We start from the raw sequence: 21,490 nt of genomic DNA, 5'->3' as shown, positions 1-21,490 counted from the left end.
CAGAGAATGTTAGAGAGGCAGGGGCTGAAATTTCGAAAAGGGCCTTTTGGTGAAAATATCTCCAAGCCTTGGAAGTCTGCTATTTTCGGTACTTGATATCACACTGAACTAAGCATAATCAAGTGAATATGGGAGATGTGGCGTAAAGGCATGGATTTCTACACAGAAAGGGAAATTCTTTCAACATAGGATGCTGCATTCAAGTTCAGGAGAGTTTGGACAAGGCAATTCTCTTGAATGCTGCCTTCAGGTATGGCATGGAAAGAGGGGCATTTGCATTTCTTTCACCATAGTAAAAACTGCATTCGTGGTCTGGAGAGGGCACTTTTTTAGTACAGACAGATAAAAGGGCAGGGGCTCAAGCCCCCTTTGATGTCTATATGTGCACGTGCCTGCCTGCCTGCCTGCCTCCATCGTCACAATTCATGTTGCAGTCCTAATTATGTCCAGTCTGTTCTCTCGTCTCCATTTGAATCGCAGACCTTTGGACACAAGCGTCATTGGCTGCTCATTGTGACATGTCCAGATACCTCATGTTTCATCATTCTCTTTTCGAGCGAGACAGTTATGACGCAATACTAACTAACTAGTCTGACCAATAAGTATTTACTCAAATGCATACACAGAGTAAATAATATAGTATAGAAAAGTAACAGTTTGGAGGTTTTCCACCCGACAGAGACGATATATACTTCGATTTTTTTCTCCCTCTATCCACAAGTTTCCAGCGTCCCATCATGCATTGCGCAGAAGGTGGGCGGCAGTTCCGGCTCGCAGCTGCGTCGCAGCTGAGCCGAGTCGAGTGGGACATAATTGTAATTCCGACCGTCGCTGGCTGTCCCAGAATACCCGGATGTGTCCCACACATAATTCTATAGTAAATTCCCACAGAAACAGGTGGATACTAGGGGTGTGACGATACATTTAATAGTGATACGATACGCATCAAAATACATGATTGACGATACAATACGGGAGCGTGTCGCTGTTACTACATGTCATCTTTTCGACACCCGACTCTAACCCTCACCCTAACCCTAACCACCGTGGAGTGAGTCGCTAACCCTCCGGTCAAAATGATGGTCGTTTGAAAAAGCGCAATTTCCCCTACAATACATGGACGATATTAGTTCATTCATGGTGATACGATTCGATTCAATGATTTAAAATTGATATAGTAACTATTTAGCAAAGAAATTAAATGTATGAAACATGTTAATAGTGCAGGTTTTTTAAGGGAAAATCTATTATTATGGATATAAATAAGTGAACACTCTGATTCTCGATTTATTTGATATATTATCGATATGAAAAAAACGATTTTTCATTCAGTTACACCCCTAGTGGATACCAAATATCTCGGCCGAACTCACGACGTGTTGCAACACGCCATGCTGTGAGCTTGTAGATTTGTTTCGCCTCATGAATAATAGGGACTCTAGGGTTTGAGTGGTTAAGGGCATATTTTATTCCATTCATCACTTCAACTGTACTCTCACCACAGTGTCTGCACACACAGGCACACACACACACACACACACACACACACACACACGCACACGCACACGCACACACACACGCACATTTTGTATCATGTCACCACGTGTGGGACCAAGGCTAAGTGTAAATGAATGCACATATGTTCGCGTCTTTCGCTCCATTCCATTCCATATTCATTGAATATAAATCAATGCATTGAGCGACCAGAAGGACGGTGATGAATAAGTGTTTAGTCAGCGTTTGGCACCGGGGGGGGGGGGGGGGGGGGGGGCTGGCTAATCTTCCTGGGACAAAGAAGGACGCGTGGGCTTTGAACCGCCTCTGCTTATTAACCTCTGCATGAATATGAATCGTTGCCGCCCGCGATTCAACACTGGAGCACGACGCAGCCCAAGGTGTCTGTAAGGCACCACGCACTGAAGATATCGTCGTTGTCGGGTGAAAACCATGTATGTCCAAAACCATTCGTTTTGCATTTATCATTTTTAAAATGATCTAAGCTAGTGAAAACAGCTTAGATCATCGCGGTGCGAGGCGTTGTGTGCTTGTAGATCGGCTGTTTTCACTACTTTTGTGCAACGGCCTTGTATGATGAAGGACTTTACTTTGAGAAAGAACGTACAGAATTGAAACTTGGAGATACTAGGTTTCCAGCCGACAACGCCGATATGTACTGAGGAGGAAGGTTAACACCTCTCGCTGGTGTAGCACTGCTATTTTTCTCATATCACTTCTTAGCAGGCAGATGGATTTGTCTTAAAAAAAACAACGAATATGTTGTCACAAAAACAATTGATAGATTACGCTATATTACGCTATAGATTATCTATCTGAAAATGCACAGAATCTGTGTGTGTGTCTGTCTTGCACTCGAGGACAGTCCTACCGATCGACTTGGTCGGGACGCAATTCCCATAATCTCTGTATCTGTCTGTCTGTGTTTCTGTATGACCTTCTGGGCTGTATTTTTATTGATTTAAGTACCAGAGTTTATGCCTTAACTTTAAGTCCTGTCCATACTGTCTCCAACCACCGAACTTTTCGTCTGAGAGTTCCCGACTTTCCGACGTGCAGCTTTGCGAACTCTAATGCTTTTCAGAAGATGCAAGTGACGTCATTTTGTAGTTGAACTGGACCTTTCAAACGAAAAGTTTGGTGGTCGGAGACAGTATGGAGTATGGACAGGCCTTTAAGTTAAGGCATAAGAGCTGGTACTTAAGACAATCATAATAGAGCCCTCTGAGTCTACTGTATAGCTCTCTGTCTGTCTGTCTGTCTGTCTGTCTGTCTGTCTGTCTGTCTGTCTGTCTGTCTGTCTGTCTGCCTGTCTGTCTGTGTCCCTTTTATACTCTCACAGATACTATGATAATGGATGGTGTACTGATAACGGGTATTGCCTAACCGGAGGGGCATGCGTTCCCAAAGGGCATCGATCCCAACGGGCATCGGCAATGTTACTATAAAATAAGAACAGGAGGTTGCGTGTCAAGCTTAAAGTTGTGGTGAAGTGGCTTTTTCGGTCATTTTATTTAGAAGTTTCAGGCTGAAACATCGTCTCAACCTGGTCTTGGCCAATCAGAAGGTCCCGTCCCTTCAGGCTATGGAATGCTGGAATCTCACTCACTGCAGCTGTGTGCAGCAGAGGGCTAGCGTTTAGCCTGTCGCTCAGGCTGCCACAAAGAGAGAAAGAGCACGTTTACTACGTTGCTTATTTCTAAGCGGAAATGTTTTCAGATAACTAATTTAGTGTGCTGATTAAGTTTAAAATGAGCAATACAATACACCGTCCGGACATCATCTTGACTGAGATTCAAAACGGAGTAGCTCTGTAATTAAAATCAGCTGTGTTTGGAGGAATGTGAGCTATGGAAATCAAACAGGTGAATGAAAAAATTAATTTATATTCATAAGATTCAATCTTCAGTCATCACACAGTACGTTTTCGTTTGACAGTGACAAGTAATTAAGATTTGGCTTTTTAGGGACCTTTTTTTTAATGAATGAAACATAACCTATGGTCGTTTCACCACGTATTTAAATTATACTCACGATTGCACAATGCTATTGCTTACTGGAAAGAAAAGATTTCCAATCCGACAAATCGTTAGCCTGAAAATAAGTTAATACCAGCAAATGACACTGTCATTCTGCAGAGTATAAATGACTTGAAAGCCAAATGAAACCGGGCCCGGCAGTGTTGTGTCTCTGCACAGTCTCTCTGTGAGACAAGCCTTCAAGGTAACATAGATCTAACATCTCAACCCCAGGCAAGGGTGTCGCAAAAAAAGATCTGGGCCCTGGGTACGAGGATTGACTCACATTCTGTGCTTTAACTATTAAAAAATAGCAGATATACCAGCTCACAGCGCGGCACCGAGTGCCGCGCTGCAAGCTTGTAGATCTGCTATTTTTGAAAAGTCGTGATTCGTGAACATTTGTGCAAGTCTTTGAATATTTCAAATCCTTCTAAGGTTTTTTGAAAAACCTATGTTTCTTTCTATGTCAGTGGTGCTCAAACTTTTTCATGCAAAAGACCCTCAAAATGATATGTATTTGGCCACGGACCCCCTTCTCAAAATATTTTGTTCCTGGAACCCCCCGGAAGCAACATTTTAGTTACAAATGTTCGCTTAAAAAAATACATATATTCAAAGATTTGCAGACATTTTCACAACTTTTCAAAAATAGCAGATCTACAAGCTCGCAGCGCGAGTGCCGCGCTGCGAGCTTGTAGATCTGCTATTTTTCAATAGCTAAAGTATAATATAATTAAGGCCCCTCCACCTTGGGCCCTAGCAATCTGGCTAGACATCGTCAAAGAAAAGTTCGGTCCTCTTTTCACTGCAGAAGTCTGTCATCGAGAGACTAGGGCCCTAGTAACTCAGTCCCACTTTCCTCCCCCCCTTGTGACGCCCCTGACCCCAGGCTGGCACACTTCCCCTGATCTCTGCACCGTGCCCACTCACCACGCCACGTCCTTGAAACGTCCTGATTCAGAGCCCAGACAGCCTGCCAAAACCTTTCAATACCCGTATGACTGATCAGGAAGTAATCCCAGCCTCCTGTTTTGTCGTCTGCTTGTTGAAATGACTCTAGCATTGTTGGAAAGTACGTTTACTCGAGTACCCTACTCGAGTACAATTTAGAGGTACTTTTACTTTAGTTGCGTATGTTAATTTAGGCCTAGAATTATTGAATGCTTTAACCAGTGAAAAATAGCAGATATACAAGCTCACAGCGCGGCACCGAGTGCCGCGCTGCAAGCTTGTAGATCTGCTATTTTTGAAAAAGTTGTGAAAATGTGTGCAAATCTTTGAATACTGTACGTGTATTTTCAAAGCAAACGTTTGTAACTCAAATTTTGCTTCTGGGGGGGTCCCTGGAACTAAATATTTTGAGATGGGGGTCTGTGGCCAAATACATCATTTTGGGGGTCCTTCACATGAAAAGGTTTGAGAACCACTGACATAGTAGTCTCTCAAGAACAGACTAACTGAGCTCCAGTTGAGTGAAAAGGACCTTTTCTTTGACGATTGCTGGCCAGATTGCTGACACAGAAACATAGGTTTTTCAAAAAATCTTAGAAGGATTCAAAAGACACTTATAGAATCGGGTCAAAATTCTAATTTTCACGATTTTTCAAAAATAGCAGATCTACAAGCTCGCAGCGCGGCACTCGGTGCCGCGCTGTGAGCTTGTATGGTCTGCTATTTTTCAATAGTTAAAGCATAAAATAATTATACACAATAATGTGTACCCGTTCTAAATGGGTTAATTTCTTCTCCAATACATCTCTTGACATCTCTGACAACCTGCCAACTAGCCAACAACGGGGTGCCCATCCCACCGACTGTCCGAGTGGGCTATGGGATTCGGATTCGGATCTCCGCCAAAGTCATTAAACATGGCAGCTTCCAACCTGGCTGAATATTGCAGCAAACGGAATATTGCACCAATTAAGACGCCAAACAAATTGCTGTTTTGCACTCTCCACAAAGTGAAGTCTGAGGAAAGGCTGGTCGACGGTTCGAGGCTCAACAAAGCAGACAGGTCCATGAGTACATTTTTGTGGGTGTATTTTATTTACCTCCCAAAGACAGACTACAAACGAAAATAACACTGGCCAAAAGTAAACGTTCCAAAATTAGGAAACAGAATTAACGCTTGAAACTAAACTTAAGAAAAACAAGAAACAGGAACTTAAGACACTGCTACAAGCAGGGCAGGAATTTCAGGGAGGCCATGAAGGCCATGGCCGTTGTTGCCCCTCAGTTTGGCCTTGTGCCCCTCAAAAAAATGGCATGCCCTGAGGCCACAGTGGCCTTAATGCCCCAGCTGACTGTACCGCTTTCTCCACTTTCATCCATGCCTTACCTACCCCTTATCACTATAAACTTCTTTGCCTTTGTTTTACTATTTTGAAAAACATTTGAGAACCACTGGCCACTGGTGCCAGTACACCCAGAAATGCCATTGCGGAGAATTATACCAAAAAATGTCTTCCAAGCCAATGAATGATCTAATTTTAACTTAACAGTTTAAGAGCTGCGTTTCTCAAATGCCCTTTGACATTAACACTCTAATAAAGAGCCCAGGTTTTTCATGCAAATGGATAATGACCGCTAGATGACGTCAATATGACAATTCTTCTCCAATTTTCTTTAGTGCTTTGAAAAGTTTAAAGCCATCATTTAGGAAAAAATAGAAAGTGAAGAAGGTAAGAAAGTAGACAAACGTTCAGAGATGGAGCAATTTTTGAAAATGGGTTATAAATTGCTCCATCTACGCCTTCCCTCTCAGCTTTCCTAGAGGGATGAGGACTAACCACTCTCCCTCTTTAAAAACACAGCATGTGTTCTCCATCATGTCTACTTGACTAGTATACATTTAGTATTTTATTCATGGTAATATTATTGACCACTCCTTTTGTATGTCCGTGGCAAAAATATATTTTGAGGAAAATGTCCATCACAAGCCCAGGGGGTTGATGACCCCTGACCAATGCAGTAGGTTTTTGCAGGTTTCTTTCACTGCAGATAATCTAAATTTCAAAACAAAATCATCCTTAACCCTTAAATTCAATTAATTCTTTCAATGGTCTAAACCTTTTTATTTCTTTTATTTGATGGCCTTCCTGCCTTAGCATTTGGCCTTTGTGCCCTCAAAAATACTGACACCACCAAAGGCCAATTGGCCGTGCCGCTAAAACGACATAATTCTAGGCCTGGCTACAAGGCTATGCCTCCATGAGGCCCCTAGCAGCTCTCCCCTGATGCTGTCTCTTACAAGCCTCCAGACATACTGAACTTCCCTCACCTGCAGCATGCCTGCTCTTAAACAGGTGGGGCAAACCAAGCACAAAAGTAATAATTGAATCAATTATCTCAAACAAGGCAAACCACTGCCCATGAGTTGATTTACAATTACCTGTGCTTCTTTAACTAATTTTCAATAAATATACTTCAATGAATATTTCAGGCACCAAACACCAAACTTAAGCTTAAGAAAAGCTTAAGCTTAAGCTGACCAACACATAATTCAACGTCAGTGACAATGAACCCACATACACATATTTAGACTCATTCAGTTAAATTACTTTAAAATGTCCTTTGTACAAATATATGCGACACCATTGAACAGTCACTTCCAATCCAGCTGGTTGTCAATTGCTCAGGTTGACTCAGCTGTGAGATATGTGTGCACGGTCCTTGTGTGTGTGTGTGTGTGTGTGTGTGTGTGTGTGTGTGTGTGTGTGTGTGTGTGTGTGTGTGTGTGTGTGTGTGTGTGTGTATGCATGTACGTATAGGGCCCCATGACAAAGTCATTATGCAATTCCGTTGATGATATCTTTCTACTTTTGGTACTTTACGTACAGTTTGATATCAATACGTTTGTACTTTTACTCAAGTGAATTTTGAATTCTGGACTTTTACTTACTATTTCTACATTGCAGTACTGATACTTTTACTTAAGTGAAACGTGATAACTTTTTCCACCTGGATAACATGGATCTTACAGTGTGATAACATGGTTCTTACGTAAAGGATAACATCTCGCTCAGCAGTCATTATCGAGTGATAGTAGCCCGACAGGTTGATATGCCACCGACGCGGATCGGCGGTGGCATATCAACCTGAACCTATTGCACGGTTTCTTACTAAATAAATGTCGCTGTGTGTTTGTTTACATGGCTGACATCATGTGACATGTTGGATACGGCACAAGATTCACACAGTGCAGCCTCAGAGCAGCAGGTGTTCTGAGCCTTTGATTAGGCAGCGGTCTGTTATCAAGCGGAGCGGTCTGTTATCCAGAATTATACAACAGGTAGTCGGGCTCTCAATGGAAAACAGGCTCTCCAACCGTGCATATAACGAGCACTACTGCACTGTCTCTCATCAAGTAAAGAAATCAGCTGCGTTGGTCACGAAAGACAGCAAGCGCTCCTCTCTCCCCACACTATGCTAGGCGGCTAGGCTAGCGGTTTTCATGTGACGTTCAGGGACATAGTAGCTAAATGTGGCATTAAAAAATTACAAATTCCTATCGAATATCTTAATTACAATGAAAGTTGACATGTTTTTTTTTTAAGGGCAACAGTTGTATAATCGCAATATTACACTCGAGGGTCTGCATTATCACGGTTATCCGGCACTTCAGCCCTACCTACGGAACTCGCCTGTCGTTCCTGCGGCAAGGCTGTCGTGCCAGATAACCGTGTTAATGCACACCCTCTCGTGTTATATTGCTTAAATATCAGACCTCTGATTTCAGCGATTGACCAATCAGAATCAAGCATTCAAACAAGCCGTGCAATAAAGTGTGATGGTTCTGACAGTGTGACACTTACCGAATTTCCTCTTGCCTCCTTCCTGTACCTGGATCCGCTCCAGCTCCGCCAGGCAGGGGGGCTCTGGGGGAGAAATTAAACGGCCCTTACAATACGATAATCACAGCAAATTACAGAGCACACGCACATTTGTATTTCATACATGTGAAAAATTGACTTTGCTATTTTTAACCCTAGCACTGGATATAGCGACACGCTGTGTGAGCTTGAAGATCTGCTATTATCAGTGCACCAAACCGGTGCGCAACTAAGTATGAAATGACACAGTGCAACCCAACCATTATAACCTGATCAATGCCTAAGCACCCGAGGCTTCCTTCTGAACTCCTGAAATTGGAAAAGCAATTCACACATAGTGTATACTGTAGCTCCTTCATATTGTAGCATGGGATGAGAGAGAGAGACTTACCAGCATACACACACGACTTTAGCGTTCTGTTATTCAGTTATTGCGTTATTATTTTCTATGGGGAATGTGTGTGTGTGTGTGTGTGTGCGTGCGTGCGTGCGTGCGTGCGTGCGTGCGTGCGTGCGTGCGTGCGTGCGTGCGTGTGTGTGTGTGTGCGGGGAGGATATGATTCATGTTTTGTTGGTTTATATCCCTTAATCTTTTTATTTAAAATATATTTTCACAATTTAGTTGTTATGCCAATTCCCACCCATGTGTATTCGACCCTGTCACAACCCATACTGTTGTGTCTTGGAGGGGAGGTTTTGTTTTGTGAGTCGAGTAAATATCCCCCTTTTTTTTCGTTTCCTACGTCTAAAAAAATATACATATTGATTCAAAAGATTTGAAAATACGTTTATTTAATTTTTTTAATTTGTTTTATTTTTCATCAATTAAAAATCACTTTAACTTTTTTAATAATTTAAATAAATATGTTTAAGAAGTAGTGAAAATAGCAAGAAGTGAAAATACAAGCTTCACAACATGGCACGGAGAGACGCCTTATGAGCTTGTAGATTTGCTATTTTCACTAGTTTGGGTCCCGGGGCAAGCGTCTAAGTTCTCTTTTGGGTCTCGAGCTAAAACGTTTGGGAACCACTGGTGTAGTAGACAACCACACGTCTCCTTCAATTCACGTGACATCGCACACTAGAGATGCCAGAAATGGATCAAATTCAAATTTGAGTGCCCCATGGCCGGCGGAAACTTTTAAACTATTCGACTACTGCCGTGTATCGCTTTCTCGTGGAAAGTAAAACTCTGCGATCTTGCCGAGATGTTTCCACTAAGGAGACGAGCATTGTGGAGACCGCTGTCTGTGTGACAGTAAGAGGGAGAAGAGCTGCGCAGAAACCTTATTGACACTTGAGTTTACATTTAATATCAAACAGTTGACAGTGTGAGCAATAAATAAATGGCCTTTTACTCTACAATAGTAATAGATTATGTTGGTTGTAAGTATACAATATATAATATAACCAGTAAGACTGCCTAATCTAAACTTTAGAATCATAGAATCATCATAGCCAATCAGGGGGGAATACGGGAAATGGGACAGATCCATGTTGATGACATGACTAGAGGTACTGTGAACCGTGTTGTGTGATCTTTGGGCACAATCTGTAGGAGCAGTGTTCAAAAATGTGTTTTCCAAAATCGGCCTCATGGTGGCGCTAGAAGAGGGCCATGTGAGAAATGAGGGGTGGAGGTTGTGGTTTGCCAGCCAAAGAGTGTGTGTGCAAAGTTTGGCATGGATAGGGGCAACAGTGCCGGAGAAAAGAGTGGGGCCAAAAGTGTGACGTGACGGACAGACAGACGGACGGACAGACGGACGGACGGACGGACAGCCAGCGGAGCAAACAAACTTAATATGAATTTGGTGACTTCCACGACTATTCGGAAAGTCTAATCTCTGTTGGCATCCCTATCGCCACACGTCTTCTTCACCTCTTGCGTGAGGCCATGACATCACATTACTCACTGCTCATTCACTCATTCATTGGTAGCTGTGCTAATCAATGGGCCTCATTAATACCATGAAGGTCAACTGGAAATATCACCCAATGTGAACCAACTTCACCGTGCTGAAGAAGTTCAACCTTGTCTGGTCAAAAAGAAACAGATCTCGTCGTTGTCTCTGTCTGTCTGGAAGCGAGCACGACGGATCAACTGAACGTTAATGAAGTAATGCTCTCATGTGTAATGAAGTGAGAATAAGAGGTTTACAAAGTTTAACCCCATGACCAAATAATAGGCTAATACAAAATGGAAAGGATATTATAACACGCCATTTCTAATGAACATTGCCTTTACTGAGGTAAAAAGATAATGTTGGAATCCAGGGCATACTGGAACGCTGCTGTCCAATAGATTATGGACCAGAGCTTTATTGATTACTGAGGGGAAATTCGTCTCTTGGATTAACATATCACTGTCCTACGTTGGCATGGGGAATGGATCTTGTCTGGACATTTCATCTATACCGTATCCTCATCAGACATGACCCCATGTTGTCCTATCCTTAACACTTATGTTGCAATGATTTTTTCCGGCCAATGTCCCGCGTTGCCATGGTTACCATAGACTTCCATGTAATTGTGCAAGTGTGTAAAAAGTGCACGCCCATGCCTAGATGATGCACCACGTGTGTAGATGCTGTTCACAGCTTTCAAACAAAAAAATCCGCTTGGAAATCCGTGCAGGCATTCATGATTTATCAGCCATTATGTTTTCTTCAGATGTAAACAAACATGGCTGCCATGTTTGAAAGAATGGGTTGGTATGGGGGTTAAACATGCAATTTCGCGATCGCGATCATGCCTAACACATTTCTGGAGGTCCAAAAAAAAAATTTGAAAAAAAAATTTTGAAAAAAAATATATTTTTTTTTTTTCAAAAACGGCCCAAACTCGGGAAACTCGGGGTTGGCACAGCACTAGTACCAATACAAACTCGGGAAACTCGGGGTTGGCACCATATGTGTTAATTTTAGGCTCTCCATTCTTGAGCCACTTGTTATTTCGGTTTCACCGTTAGGGCGTATGACACACATGGTTTACGCTCATTTAACAATTCATATTGTCTTTGTATTCATTTCGAGAAAGAAGTAATTACAGGCGGCACGCCCTCTTCACTGTGTGTCCAAGACCGAAGTTGTTTTGGCGTTGCGCGGAAATAAAAGCGAACCCCTATGAGAGTACGTTGTGCCGGTGTGCTTTGCTCGCTCGAGTTCCACCGGTCATTACAATATCGTGTACTGAAGCAAGAGAACAGTGATGCGGCTGAGCAGGGCCTGGAAACTATAGACAATGGTTTCCGCTCCACTGGCTGCGTGACAGAGCACTGCATCTCTTGAGGGGCCGAGGGAGAGGCAACCTGTCAACAAAGTAGCACTGATGTGTTTAGTGCCCCAACGTCGCCTCCGCAAGGGAGCCGGAGGGACGGGAGGGGAGGACAAAGTGAGACGGACCGACCGCCACATGACACAGCACTCGTCTTCACCTGAGGGAACCTGAGAGTGCCTGCCTGCAGTACGCCCACAGTCAGGGCTGTCGCACCAAATTCTGGGCCCTGGGTAGTGGGTACAAGGATTCACTGCGGGGGCCCCCCATGAATGTTCTTATAATATTTTGTGCTTTAACTATTGAAAAATAGCAGATATACAAGCTCACAGCGCGGCTACGAGCTTATAGATCTGCTATTTTTGAAAAATCTATGTTTCTATGTCAGTGGTGCTCACATTCTTTCATGTGAAGGACCCCCAAAATTATATGTATTTGGCCACGGACCCCCATCTCAAAATATTCAGTTCCAGGGACCCCCCAGAAGCAAAATTAGAGTTACAAATGTTTGTTACATATATTCGAAGATTTGCACACATTTTCACGACTTAGAATAGAAAAAATAGCACTTGTTGCCACGCTGTGAGCTTGTATATCTGCTATTTTTCAATAGTTAAAGTATAAAATAATGAAGGCCCCTCCACCTTGGGCCCTAGTAACTCAGTCCCCCCCCCCCCCCCCCCCCCCCCAGTGACGCCGCTGAGTACACCCACAGTAAAGTCTTCTCTGTGTTCGTTCAGTTCATTTTGTCGCTGTCGGAGCCGAAGCCTCCTATCTCCATATTCTAACTTAAGGTGGTTGCACACTGGTGTGTTTTTCGTTGCGAAATGCGTTTTTCAGGACAAGGAGAGAGAGGGAGATAGAGAGAGCAAGGGACTGAGTGGTGCGCGAAACGGGCGGCAGTGTGCAAACGTGACTGACACAACGTGAGGTTGATTTTTTTATTTGCGTGCTCCGAAATTCACTCCGATATTCGGCCCGAAAAACGCAGCAGTGTGCAACCACCTTGAAGCCCCGTTTTCACTGAGTCAAACTTCTGGAAGTTTTTTCCAAAATGACGGCAATTTTGAAATTCACGCCATGTGAAAACGGCCACTTATTTTGTCTTCCGTGAGTTTTGGAGTCCAAACTTTGACGGGAAAATACCTAGTAATTTTTGATGAAAGTACTGGGAAAATAGAAATTTCCCCACAGTGAAAACGGCATACTGTGATTTTTACTTTTTTCGGACAAGCAGGTGCATGCAAGGAGCCAAAATTAACAGTTAAAGCATTGTAATTGGGATTGAAAGCTTCAGAATCCATATTGCATTCGAATGTTATGTAAGCCTGCCCAACAAACCGCCAAACACAGAAGACAGACGTCTATTTCTTTCTACAATCTCCAGCCTATACGGCCGCGGTGCTGAGAAATGCAAGCTTGCTCAATTCATGGTTCAAACTTATTTGTAGGCTATTCTATAGCCTATTTGTAATTAAGCTGTGTGGGTTTTGATACAAGTCCGGTCTGGAGAACGGGAGACGGGATGCGCTCGTAATGTGATGAAAGCTGGAATCTTTACCAACTCTTTTTACGGTGCTATAGCCTATTTTTTGTCTGATTGGGACGCAATGCGCTCATGTGATGTGATGAAAGTTGGAAGCTACCAACTCAAAGAGCTGCATCAAATAGTTTCTCGTCGTAAAGTGTTTTTCTGAGAAGCGAGCGTCGAGGAATACAGTCTGGTCATCCATCGGTGACGCGTAAAAAAAACAAAAAAACAAACAAGCCCACAATCCCACATGTCATGTGCAACACGTTGCATAAGCGATCCTTTCTGAACCTTATGTGACACATAAGGTTCACATGTGTTGTTTCATGAAGAATATTTCTTGTAACTTGTTAAATCCATTGGTGAGAGAGAAAAAGAGAGACGAACAGAAGTGAGTCGCTGCTGCTTTAGCAAGCGTCCAGACAGTGTGGTGCGCACTGCACGTTCCGTTGCCATGTCTGCTAATTATAAGTGACTATGGTCTTGATTTCCGTAAAGTTGCTTGTATATATTGATCGTTTCTGGCTGCGTTTTATTTGTTGTGATCTTTTAGATCGGTAATTGTCAAGTAGCTGATGTGGCGATGCTTATAGTTTTAAATTGCTTGTGTGGCCTAGATAATATCACTTTTTGGGGCTTATTTTCGTACACCTGGTTGCTTATTTCTCTCGCAAAGTCTGGCAACACGGACTTTAATACCGCGACAATGCTTTAGTGAAAACGATGTATTTTATGGCTATGCCAGCATTTTTGCTCATGTGAAAACACCCAAAAAACAAAACTCCCGGCAAGTTGAAAATGATTATGCTAATTATTTTGCAGGAAAAATTCCGGAACTGTAGTGAAAACATGCCTTTATTGTGTTCTTTTGTAAATTAACGCCTTGCTTGATCATACTACCGTACATCATCACACAAAACCAAAGCTTCGATAGTAGCAGATCTGCAAGCTTGGAACGGGGCACGAAGCGACACAGCGGTATTGCAGCTGTACGGACATGACTACATGACTACGGACACACAAAGTCAAACACTGGAAGCAGTTAGCACTGCTCACGAAAAGTGAGTCTGCTCCTTCCACCACTGGGTCTGTGTTGTGCCGTGCTGTGCACTACGTACTCTCTCTCCAGAAGCAGAGGCACCACTCGGCCGTGGAGACCTTGCCGTCCCGGTAGGAGTCGCAGGAGTTGAAGAAGGGACGGATGCAGATCTCGTACTTGTCCAGGTTGATGGCGGCCAGCTCGGCCTGGTCCAGGTACAGGTCAGCGTTGGTGTCCAGCTTGGAGAACATCCAGCCTATGGAGTCTTTACAGCTGGCGACCATGCCCCTGTCCAGCCCTGCACGCACACACACACACAATTTACAATTAAGGCATTTGGCAGACACTTTTAAAGAGGTGGTGCCATGGTTTGGTACTTTTGGTACAAAACCAGTTGGGGTACCAACTGTAACTCTTAAGGGGATTCCAGATGGTACGCGGTCACCGCCTGCTAGTAATTCATTTTCAATGGGAGGCGGGCGGCTTTTTCAGCCGCGCAGCGAAGTTTTGGGGCGGCGAGGAGAGCGGGCGCAGTCCCGTGAAAATCCCCGCGAGCGTGCTCGTTTGTGCATGCGTACGCGGGCGGCGAGAGATGGATTGTGTTCATCTTTGTGAAATACCGCGCAGCGTTTACTCGCAGAGTGAGTGTGTTTGTGTATCACCGCGGTGCGGTCCCCGCAGATCCAAGCGGGAGCCCCGGCGGCAACCGCTGTCCGTCTGTAGAGCACCTTAGAGTGTACAGATGGAACCAAATGGACCCATTTGGTTCCATTCGGACACTCTCAGAGTTAAGCCCTTTGTACACAGGACAGTTGCGTTTTTTTTCGTTTGCTGCATGAATAAAACGCATTGGATTTGGTGTGCAATGCTGTGCGGAATCGGCGCTGCGGATCTCAAAAGGAGTCATAAAAGGAGTGATGAGTTTTTTACGAACTGGGTTCGATCGAGAAAAAGACGCACGGCCGCAGCCACTCGTCGCACGGCCAATTCGGATCCGGTGTGCATGAAGTCATAGAGAATCATTGTTTTCTTTTTAAAAAGTGAAATTGTCCGTTTTATCCGTACGGATAAACGCGCCTGTGTGCAAAGGGCTTTAGTGGTCCATGAATTCAAAACGTTTGAGGACCACTTTCAAGGACGACACTAACTAACTCTGACAGCGTACAAACGGAACCAAATGGACCCGTACCATGGTCCATTTAGTTCCATTTGTACGCTGTCAAGAGTTTAGGCTCATTCCCACCGGACGCGATAAAGATAACGATAACGATATGTCGGTGTTCACATCAATTCACCCTTTGTCAAGTCCCGCCCGTTGTCCCGACCCTCTTCACACCCATTGGTTGCTGCGTCTTGGTGGGACACTCGGTGGGATACTCCATCCACTACCATTTTAATTCATTTGCTTCGTATTGTTATTCTGTGTGTTCAATTCTAATTTCAAACGTGGTTTCAGTAAAATGAAGCTGCTCAGTGGCAGTATAGTGACTCGGCATGTTTTTATTTCTCCAAAAATTATGTTTTAGTAAATTCAACATAAAAAAGGCGGAACCAGGGCGGGACAAGGCAGACAGAGCCTGCTGGTTGGTCAGTCAGGGACCAACCAGAAGGCTAACAAAGGGTGAATTATGACGGCTTTATCGTTGTGGTGTGGAGGACGCTGCCATCCACTCAAATTGAAAACGATATTTTTTATCGTTATGGTTATGGTTATCGCGCCCAGTGGGAAAGGGCCTTTATTGTGGTACTTGAAATCAAAACGTTTGAGAACCACACTATACTAATATGGAACAGAGCCTTCATTAGAATCATTGGTAACACCTAATAAGGAAGTAAATAAGGAAGGGGCCCCCAATTCCTTTACAATATGGCTGCTGTGCATATAGAGCCAGTTTGAGAACTCTAGTTAGTACTAACCTGATGCAGGGTTGCTCCTGGTGGGGGCGCTGTTGGCCCCAGGCTTGCTGCTGTTGCTCTGCTTGGCGTTGCCCTGCAGCAGCTGGAACCAGTCCCTGAGACGCTCGCCCAGGTCCGCCAGGTCCTGACCCGTACAGCTGTCTGTGTGTGCACACACGGCACGTTAGTGTGTGTGTGTGTGTGTGTGTGTGTGTGTGTGTGTGTGTGTGTGTGTGTGTGTGTGTGTGTGTGTGTGTGTGTGTGTGTGTGCAGGGGCGTCACACCAAATTCTGGGCCCCGGGTACAAGGATTCACTGTGGGTCCCCTGTGCTTTAACTATTGAAAAATAGCAGATATACAAGCTCACAGCGCGGCACCGAGTGCCGCGCTGCGAGCTTGTAGATCTGCTATTTTTGAAAAATTGTGAAAATGTGTGCAAATCTTTGAATATATGTATTTTTAAAGCGAAGAAACCCATGTTTCCATGTCAGTGATGCTCAAACTTTTTCATGTGAAGGACCCCCAAAATAGTATGTATTTGGCCACGGACCCGCATCTCAAAATATTTAGTTCCAGGGACCCCCCAGAAGCAAAATTTGAGTTACAAATGTTCACTTAAAAAATACATATATTCAAAGATTTGCGCACATTTTCACGACTTTTCAAAAATAGCAGATCTACAAGCTCGCAGCGCGGCACTCGGTGCCGCGCTGTGAGCTTGTATATCTGCTATTTTTCAATAGCTAAAGTTACTAGGGCCCCTCCACCACCTTGGGCCCTAGTAACTCAGTCCCACTTTCCTACCCCTTGTGACGCCCCTGTGTGTGTGTGTGTGTGTGTGTGTGTGTGTGTGTGTGTGTGTGTGTGTGTGTGTGTGTGTGTGTGTGTGTGTGTGTGTGTGTGTGTGTGTGTGTGTGCTTGTGTGTGTGCGTGCGTGCGTGCGTGCGTGTGTGTGCGTGTGTGTGATCCTCACCATGCTTAGTGTCTGCAGGAACAGGGACAGGTGCCGGAGCAGCGGTGGGACATGGACACAGGCCTGAGCACTTCAGAGTGAGCTCCTTCCCTGTGAGACACGCCTGCTGTTCCAGCTTGCACTGGAATCGAAAAACATTGACATGTGTCGATGTGTGGACCAGCGTTAATTCTGTCGACTGGCTTTTTCACTGACGAAAACGAAATCAAAACGAAATCAAAACTAAGCTACGATGACTAAATATATGGTTGTTGTCGGGTGAAAACCTTGTATGTCCAAAACCGTTTGTTTTTCATTATCATTTAAAAAATAGTGAAAACAGCTGATCTACCGCAAGGCGTTGTGTGCTTGTAGATCTGCTGTTTTCACTACTTTTGTGCGACGGCCTTGTACGATGAAGCAGGGCTTTACTTTGGGAAAGAAAGTAGAAAATCTGAAACTTGGAGATACAAGGTTTCTGCCCTACAGTGACGATATCTTCAACCAATAAAAACTAGACTAAAATCAGGGAGGGTCTAGTGGAGGAGAGAACCAATAGGTTATGCTCGGCAACTGCGCTCTGAAAATAGCAGATGCGTTGTGAGCTTGTAGATCGGCTATTTTCAGAACACAACCAAGAGTACAAGCAACCATTACGGCCTGCCAAAATACAATTTGTTGACAAAATCAACTGGAGATTTACTGAAATCTTATGACATTTAGTCGAATGAAGCTAGACTAAAACTAAAAAAAATTGTCAGATGATTGAAATATCACTAAAGCTACTGTAAATAAAGATTTGCAGTCAAAATGAACACCGAAGGAGACAAGAAGGTGACATGAAGCGAGATAAATCACCCCGCCATACAGATCAAATATGGATGAAGGTGATCGACTATATGTGAACTCAATTCACATGTTATAGATTCGCCCGCGGGAGCCAGCCTTCCTCACCTCTACCTCCTAACAAGGTCAGAAAGGACGATTCCCAAGAGACATTAAGTCAACTAGAAACGCTGACTGGTTGTGAAAGTGGTTGTTAGGATGTACTAGTGGTGGCTAGGGTGTTGGCAGGAGCGTCACAAGGGGGAGGGGGGAAGTGGGTCTGAGTTACTAGGGCCCAATAAGGTGGAGGGGCCTTAATTATTTTATACTTTTGAGAAATAGCAGATATACAAGCTCACTGCAAGCTTGTAGATATGCTATTTTTGAAAAGTCGTGAAAATGTGTGCACGTTTTTGAAGATAATGTATTTTTCAAGCGAACATTTGTAACTAAAGTTTTGCTTCTGGGGGGGTCCCTGGAACTATATATTTTGAGATGGGGGTCCGTGGCCAAATACATATCATTTTGGGGGTCCTTCACATAGCTTTTTCAAATAACCTTAAAAGGATTTGAAATATTCAGACTCCACAGAAATGTTCACGATTTAAAAAAAAAATAGCAGATCTACAAGCTCGCAGCGCGGCACTCGGTGCCGCACTGTGAGCTTGTATATCTGCTATTTTTCAATAGTTAAAGCACAAAATGTGAGTGAATCCTTGTGCCCAGGGCCCCGAAGTTGGTGTGACACCCCTGCGTGTTGGAATGGGAGGGGTTGCTAGCGAGAAGCTGAAGAAGCGACCTTGGAAGCCTATATGTTGTCATTGTCAACCTTGCATTGACGTTCCTCCTTCCATCGCCTATGCTTTGAGGTGGCCATTTTAGATCCACTTTGGACAAGTATGCAGTCTCATAATTATAAGGTATTATTTTTAGGGCTGGGACTTTAACCGATTCATTTCGATTAATGAGTTACAGAAAAATGACGTGATTAAAAGAATTAACACATTTTCCATTGCGCTTATTTTTTTTCTTTCTCACTGGACGAGCTTCAGGCGTACCCAATCAAACATAATTTTGATTAATTCATTACAAAGCCTCTATAATTAGATCCCAGCCCTAATTGTTTTATTTGATATTTCATTATTATTTGATATTTCTACAATATATAGCATAGCATAACATAGCGATCTGCAAGCTCAAAACGCCTCGTGACACGTGAAAATCAACGGTTGAGATTGAATTTAGAATTTACAAATATTGTGGGCAGCAGCACTGAAGATATCACAGTTTTTTTTTATCTCCTGTTTATGTGAGTGTGAGGCAGCTTGATGTTCAATTACAGTACATCCCCCAACCATGATGTACTACAGTACACCCCCTGGACATGACTCCAGTACATCGCAGGGACTTAATGACTGCCACGCAGGGAGGCATTGGGTACCATTTTTATAGTCTTTGCTATGATTCCGCCGGGGGAATTAAACCCCCGACCCCCCAATCTCTGGGCCGGGAATGAGCTGATAACATAATACTGTAATAGTAATGTGCAGTAGTGTTTTTCAATCCTTTTCATATCAAGGTGTTTTTCAATCCTTTTCATATTAGAGCCACGGACCACCATTCTTTTTTTTTTAATGTTTTTTATCCCGCGGTTTTTGGCTAGGGGGAGGTAGTATAGAAACCAGGACTACTGCATGTTTTTGTGTGAGGGCCTATGCCCAAGGAGACACGGGGGGAACATGCAAACTCACCACAGAAAGGCCCTATCGCCAACCCCACCTAGGGTGTGGGTGTTGATGACGCGGGTGGAGGAACACGCCCCCAGCGCCCACAGCTTCCCCCAGCGGGAATCGAACCCAGGACCTTCTGGCTGTGAGGCGAAGTGCTAACCACTGCACCACCGTGCCCCTTCACGGACCACCATTTGATAAATTTAACCTCTCAGACCCAAAAAACGTAGAATATTTTGTTGTTGTTGAATACGATTTTGACCACAATTCCATGCGTGAGAGTTAAAGATCTGTAAGGGTCCATTCAGGTTACCGACTCTCCCATCGTTTAGCTGGGGACCACCTGGAACCCCCTCAAGGACCACTCGTGTTCCCCGGACCACTGGTTGAGAACCAGTGCTGTGTAGACGGTATACAGGATGTATATTTTCACAATTTACGGTTGGTTAGGGTTAGGGTTAGGGTTAGTAAAAAGTAAAAAAGAAATATATAATATATATATATTTTGTATATTCTTTCTGTATTTTGCAAGGTAAGCTAGTGCTATTTTTGCTTTCTACTATGACCATGCTGAGCGTGCAACATATTGTCGTTGTCGGCTGGAAACCTTGTGTCTCCAAGTTTCAAATTGGTACGTTCATTCGCGAAGCAAAGCCCTGCTTCATCAGACGAGGCCGTCGCACAAAAGTAGTGAAAACAGCAGATCTACAAGCACACAACGCCTCGTGGTGCGAGGCGTTGTGTGCTTGTAGATCTGCTGTTTTCACTATTTAGTAAAATCTCTGTCGGGTGGAAACCTCAACTGTTCCTTTGCAGGATTCAAATTCAAAAATAGCAAAAGTGCCAGATCTCCAAGCTCGAGAAACACGGCACGGTTTGATGCCTTTGTGTGCCGATGTAGTTACGATCAAGTAGGGCGATAATTCACGGGAGGGAGGAAAAAAACTACGAATATACAGAGACAAGAGGTCATTTCTGTCCGACGGCGACGCCATATTTATTCCGCACAGATGAAGAGGCTGGCTCTGAAGAATACAGGATTACAAAGGGGGGGCAGAATGGATAAGAACAATAACAATGTGATGAATAACAATGGGCGCGTTGCTGGGTTTAGAGCCTAATAAACAGCCAGACAGCCAAGGGCCCTGCGAGGCCATTTATCATGGCCCCGTGTCTCTGTCTGTCCTCCCTGGAGAGACACTTTACAATTGTACGCTCCCCTCCTCTCTCTCTCTCTCTCTCTCTCTCTCTCTCTCTCTCTCTCTCCAATGCACGTTGCACCATATGTGGCCATATGCTCCTCCGGCACCACCGCGCGCGCTGTTATTATGTCCGTATCACAGCCCGTTGACCAGTGGCGTCAGTTCAGAAAAAGCTTAAGGTATGGCAACATGACTGGTGTCTTGCACGCGCGCAACACCAGTCATGTTGCCATACCTTAGCAACAGGCATGATACATTTATTTTAAGAAGTACATTAAAGTTTTCCCCCCGTTTCTACGGTTTATTGGGCCGGATATGGCAGCCGGAACGGTTGTTCAAGTGCAGCTAAACTTGGCATAGGCTATGGGGCTGTTAAGTATGACATCATTTTGTAGGCAGAAGAGAATTTCTGCCCCCAGTTTCCGTGAATCTTTTTACTATTTTTACTATTTACACATTTTTCTTCTCTTTGTTGTTGAAAGGAAAGTGTTAGAATTATACTTTAGTCGTTATTTTTTAGTTGTTGTTTTTTGAGCGGTGGTCACACCATCTCCTATACGTGGCCGTGTGTGTGGGTATGCGTCCGTCCGTCCGTCCGGCCGTCCGGCCGTCCGTCCGGCCGTCCGTGTCTGTATGTAGCCTGGCAGTACCTTTTCTGACCACACATGTTAAGG

At 44.0% G+C, this 21,490-nt stretch overlaps 1 protein-coding gene across 1 annotated transcript in view; it reads right to left on the bottom strand.

Annotated features, from left to right (window-relative positions):
• spock2 (SPARC (osteonectin), cwcv and kazal like domains proteoglycan 2) overlaps window positions 1-21,490 on the bottom strand; it is a 104,274-nt gene that overhangs the window by 5,460 nt on the left and 77,324 nt on the right. Inside the window, exons 5-8 of the mRNA XM_080739715.1 lie at window positions 17,081-17,201; window positions 16,129-16,269; window positions 14,291-14,509; window positions 8,351-8,413 (exon numbers count right to left, since the gene is read on the bottom strand). Coding sequence (XP_080595841.1) covers window positions 8,351-8,413; window positions 14,291-14,509; window positions 16,129-16,269; window positions 17,081-17,201 — 544 coding nt within the window. The remainder of the gene's footprint in view (window positions 1-8,350; window positions 8,414-14,290; window positions 14,510-16,128; window positions 16,270-17,080; window positions 17,202-21,490) is intronic.

Source organism: Nannobrachium achirus (assembly GCF_963921795.1).
Source record: "Nannobrachium achirus genome assembly, chromosome: 13".
NCBI classification, from domain to species: Eukaryota; Metazoa; Chordata; class Actinopteri; order Myctophiformes; family Myctophidae; genus Nannobrachium; species Nannobrachium achirus.
This window is presented reverse-complemented; position numbering and strand designations above follow the sequence as displayed.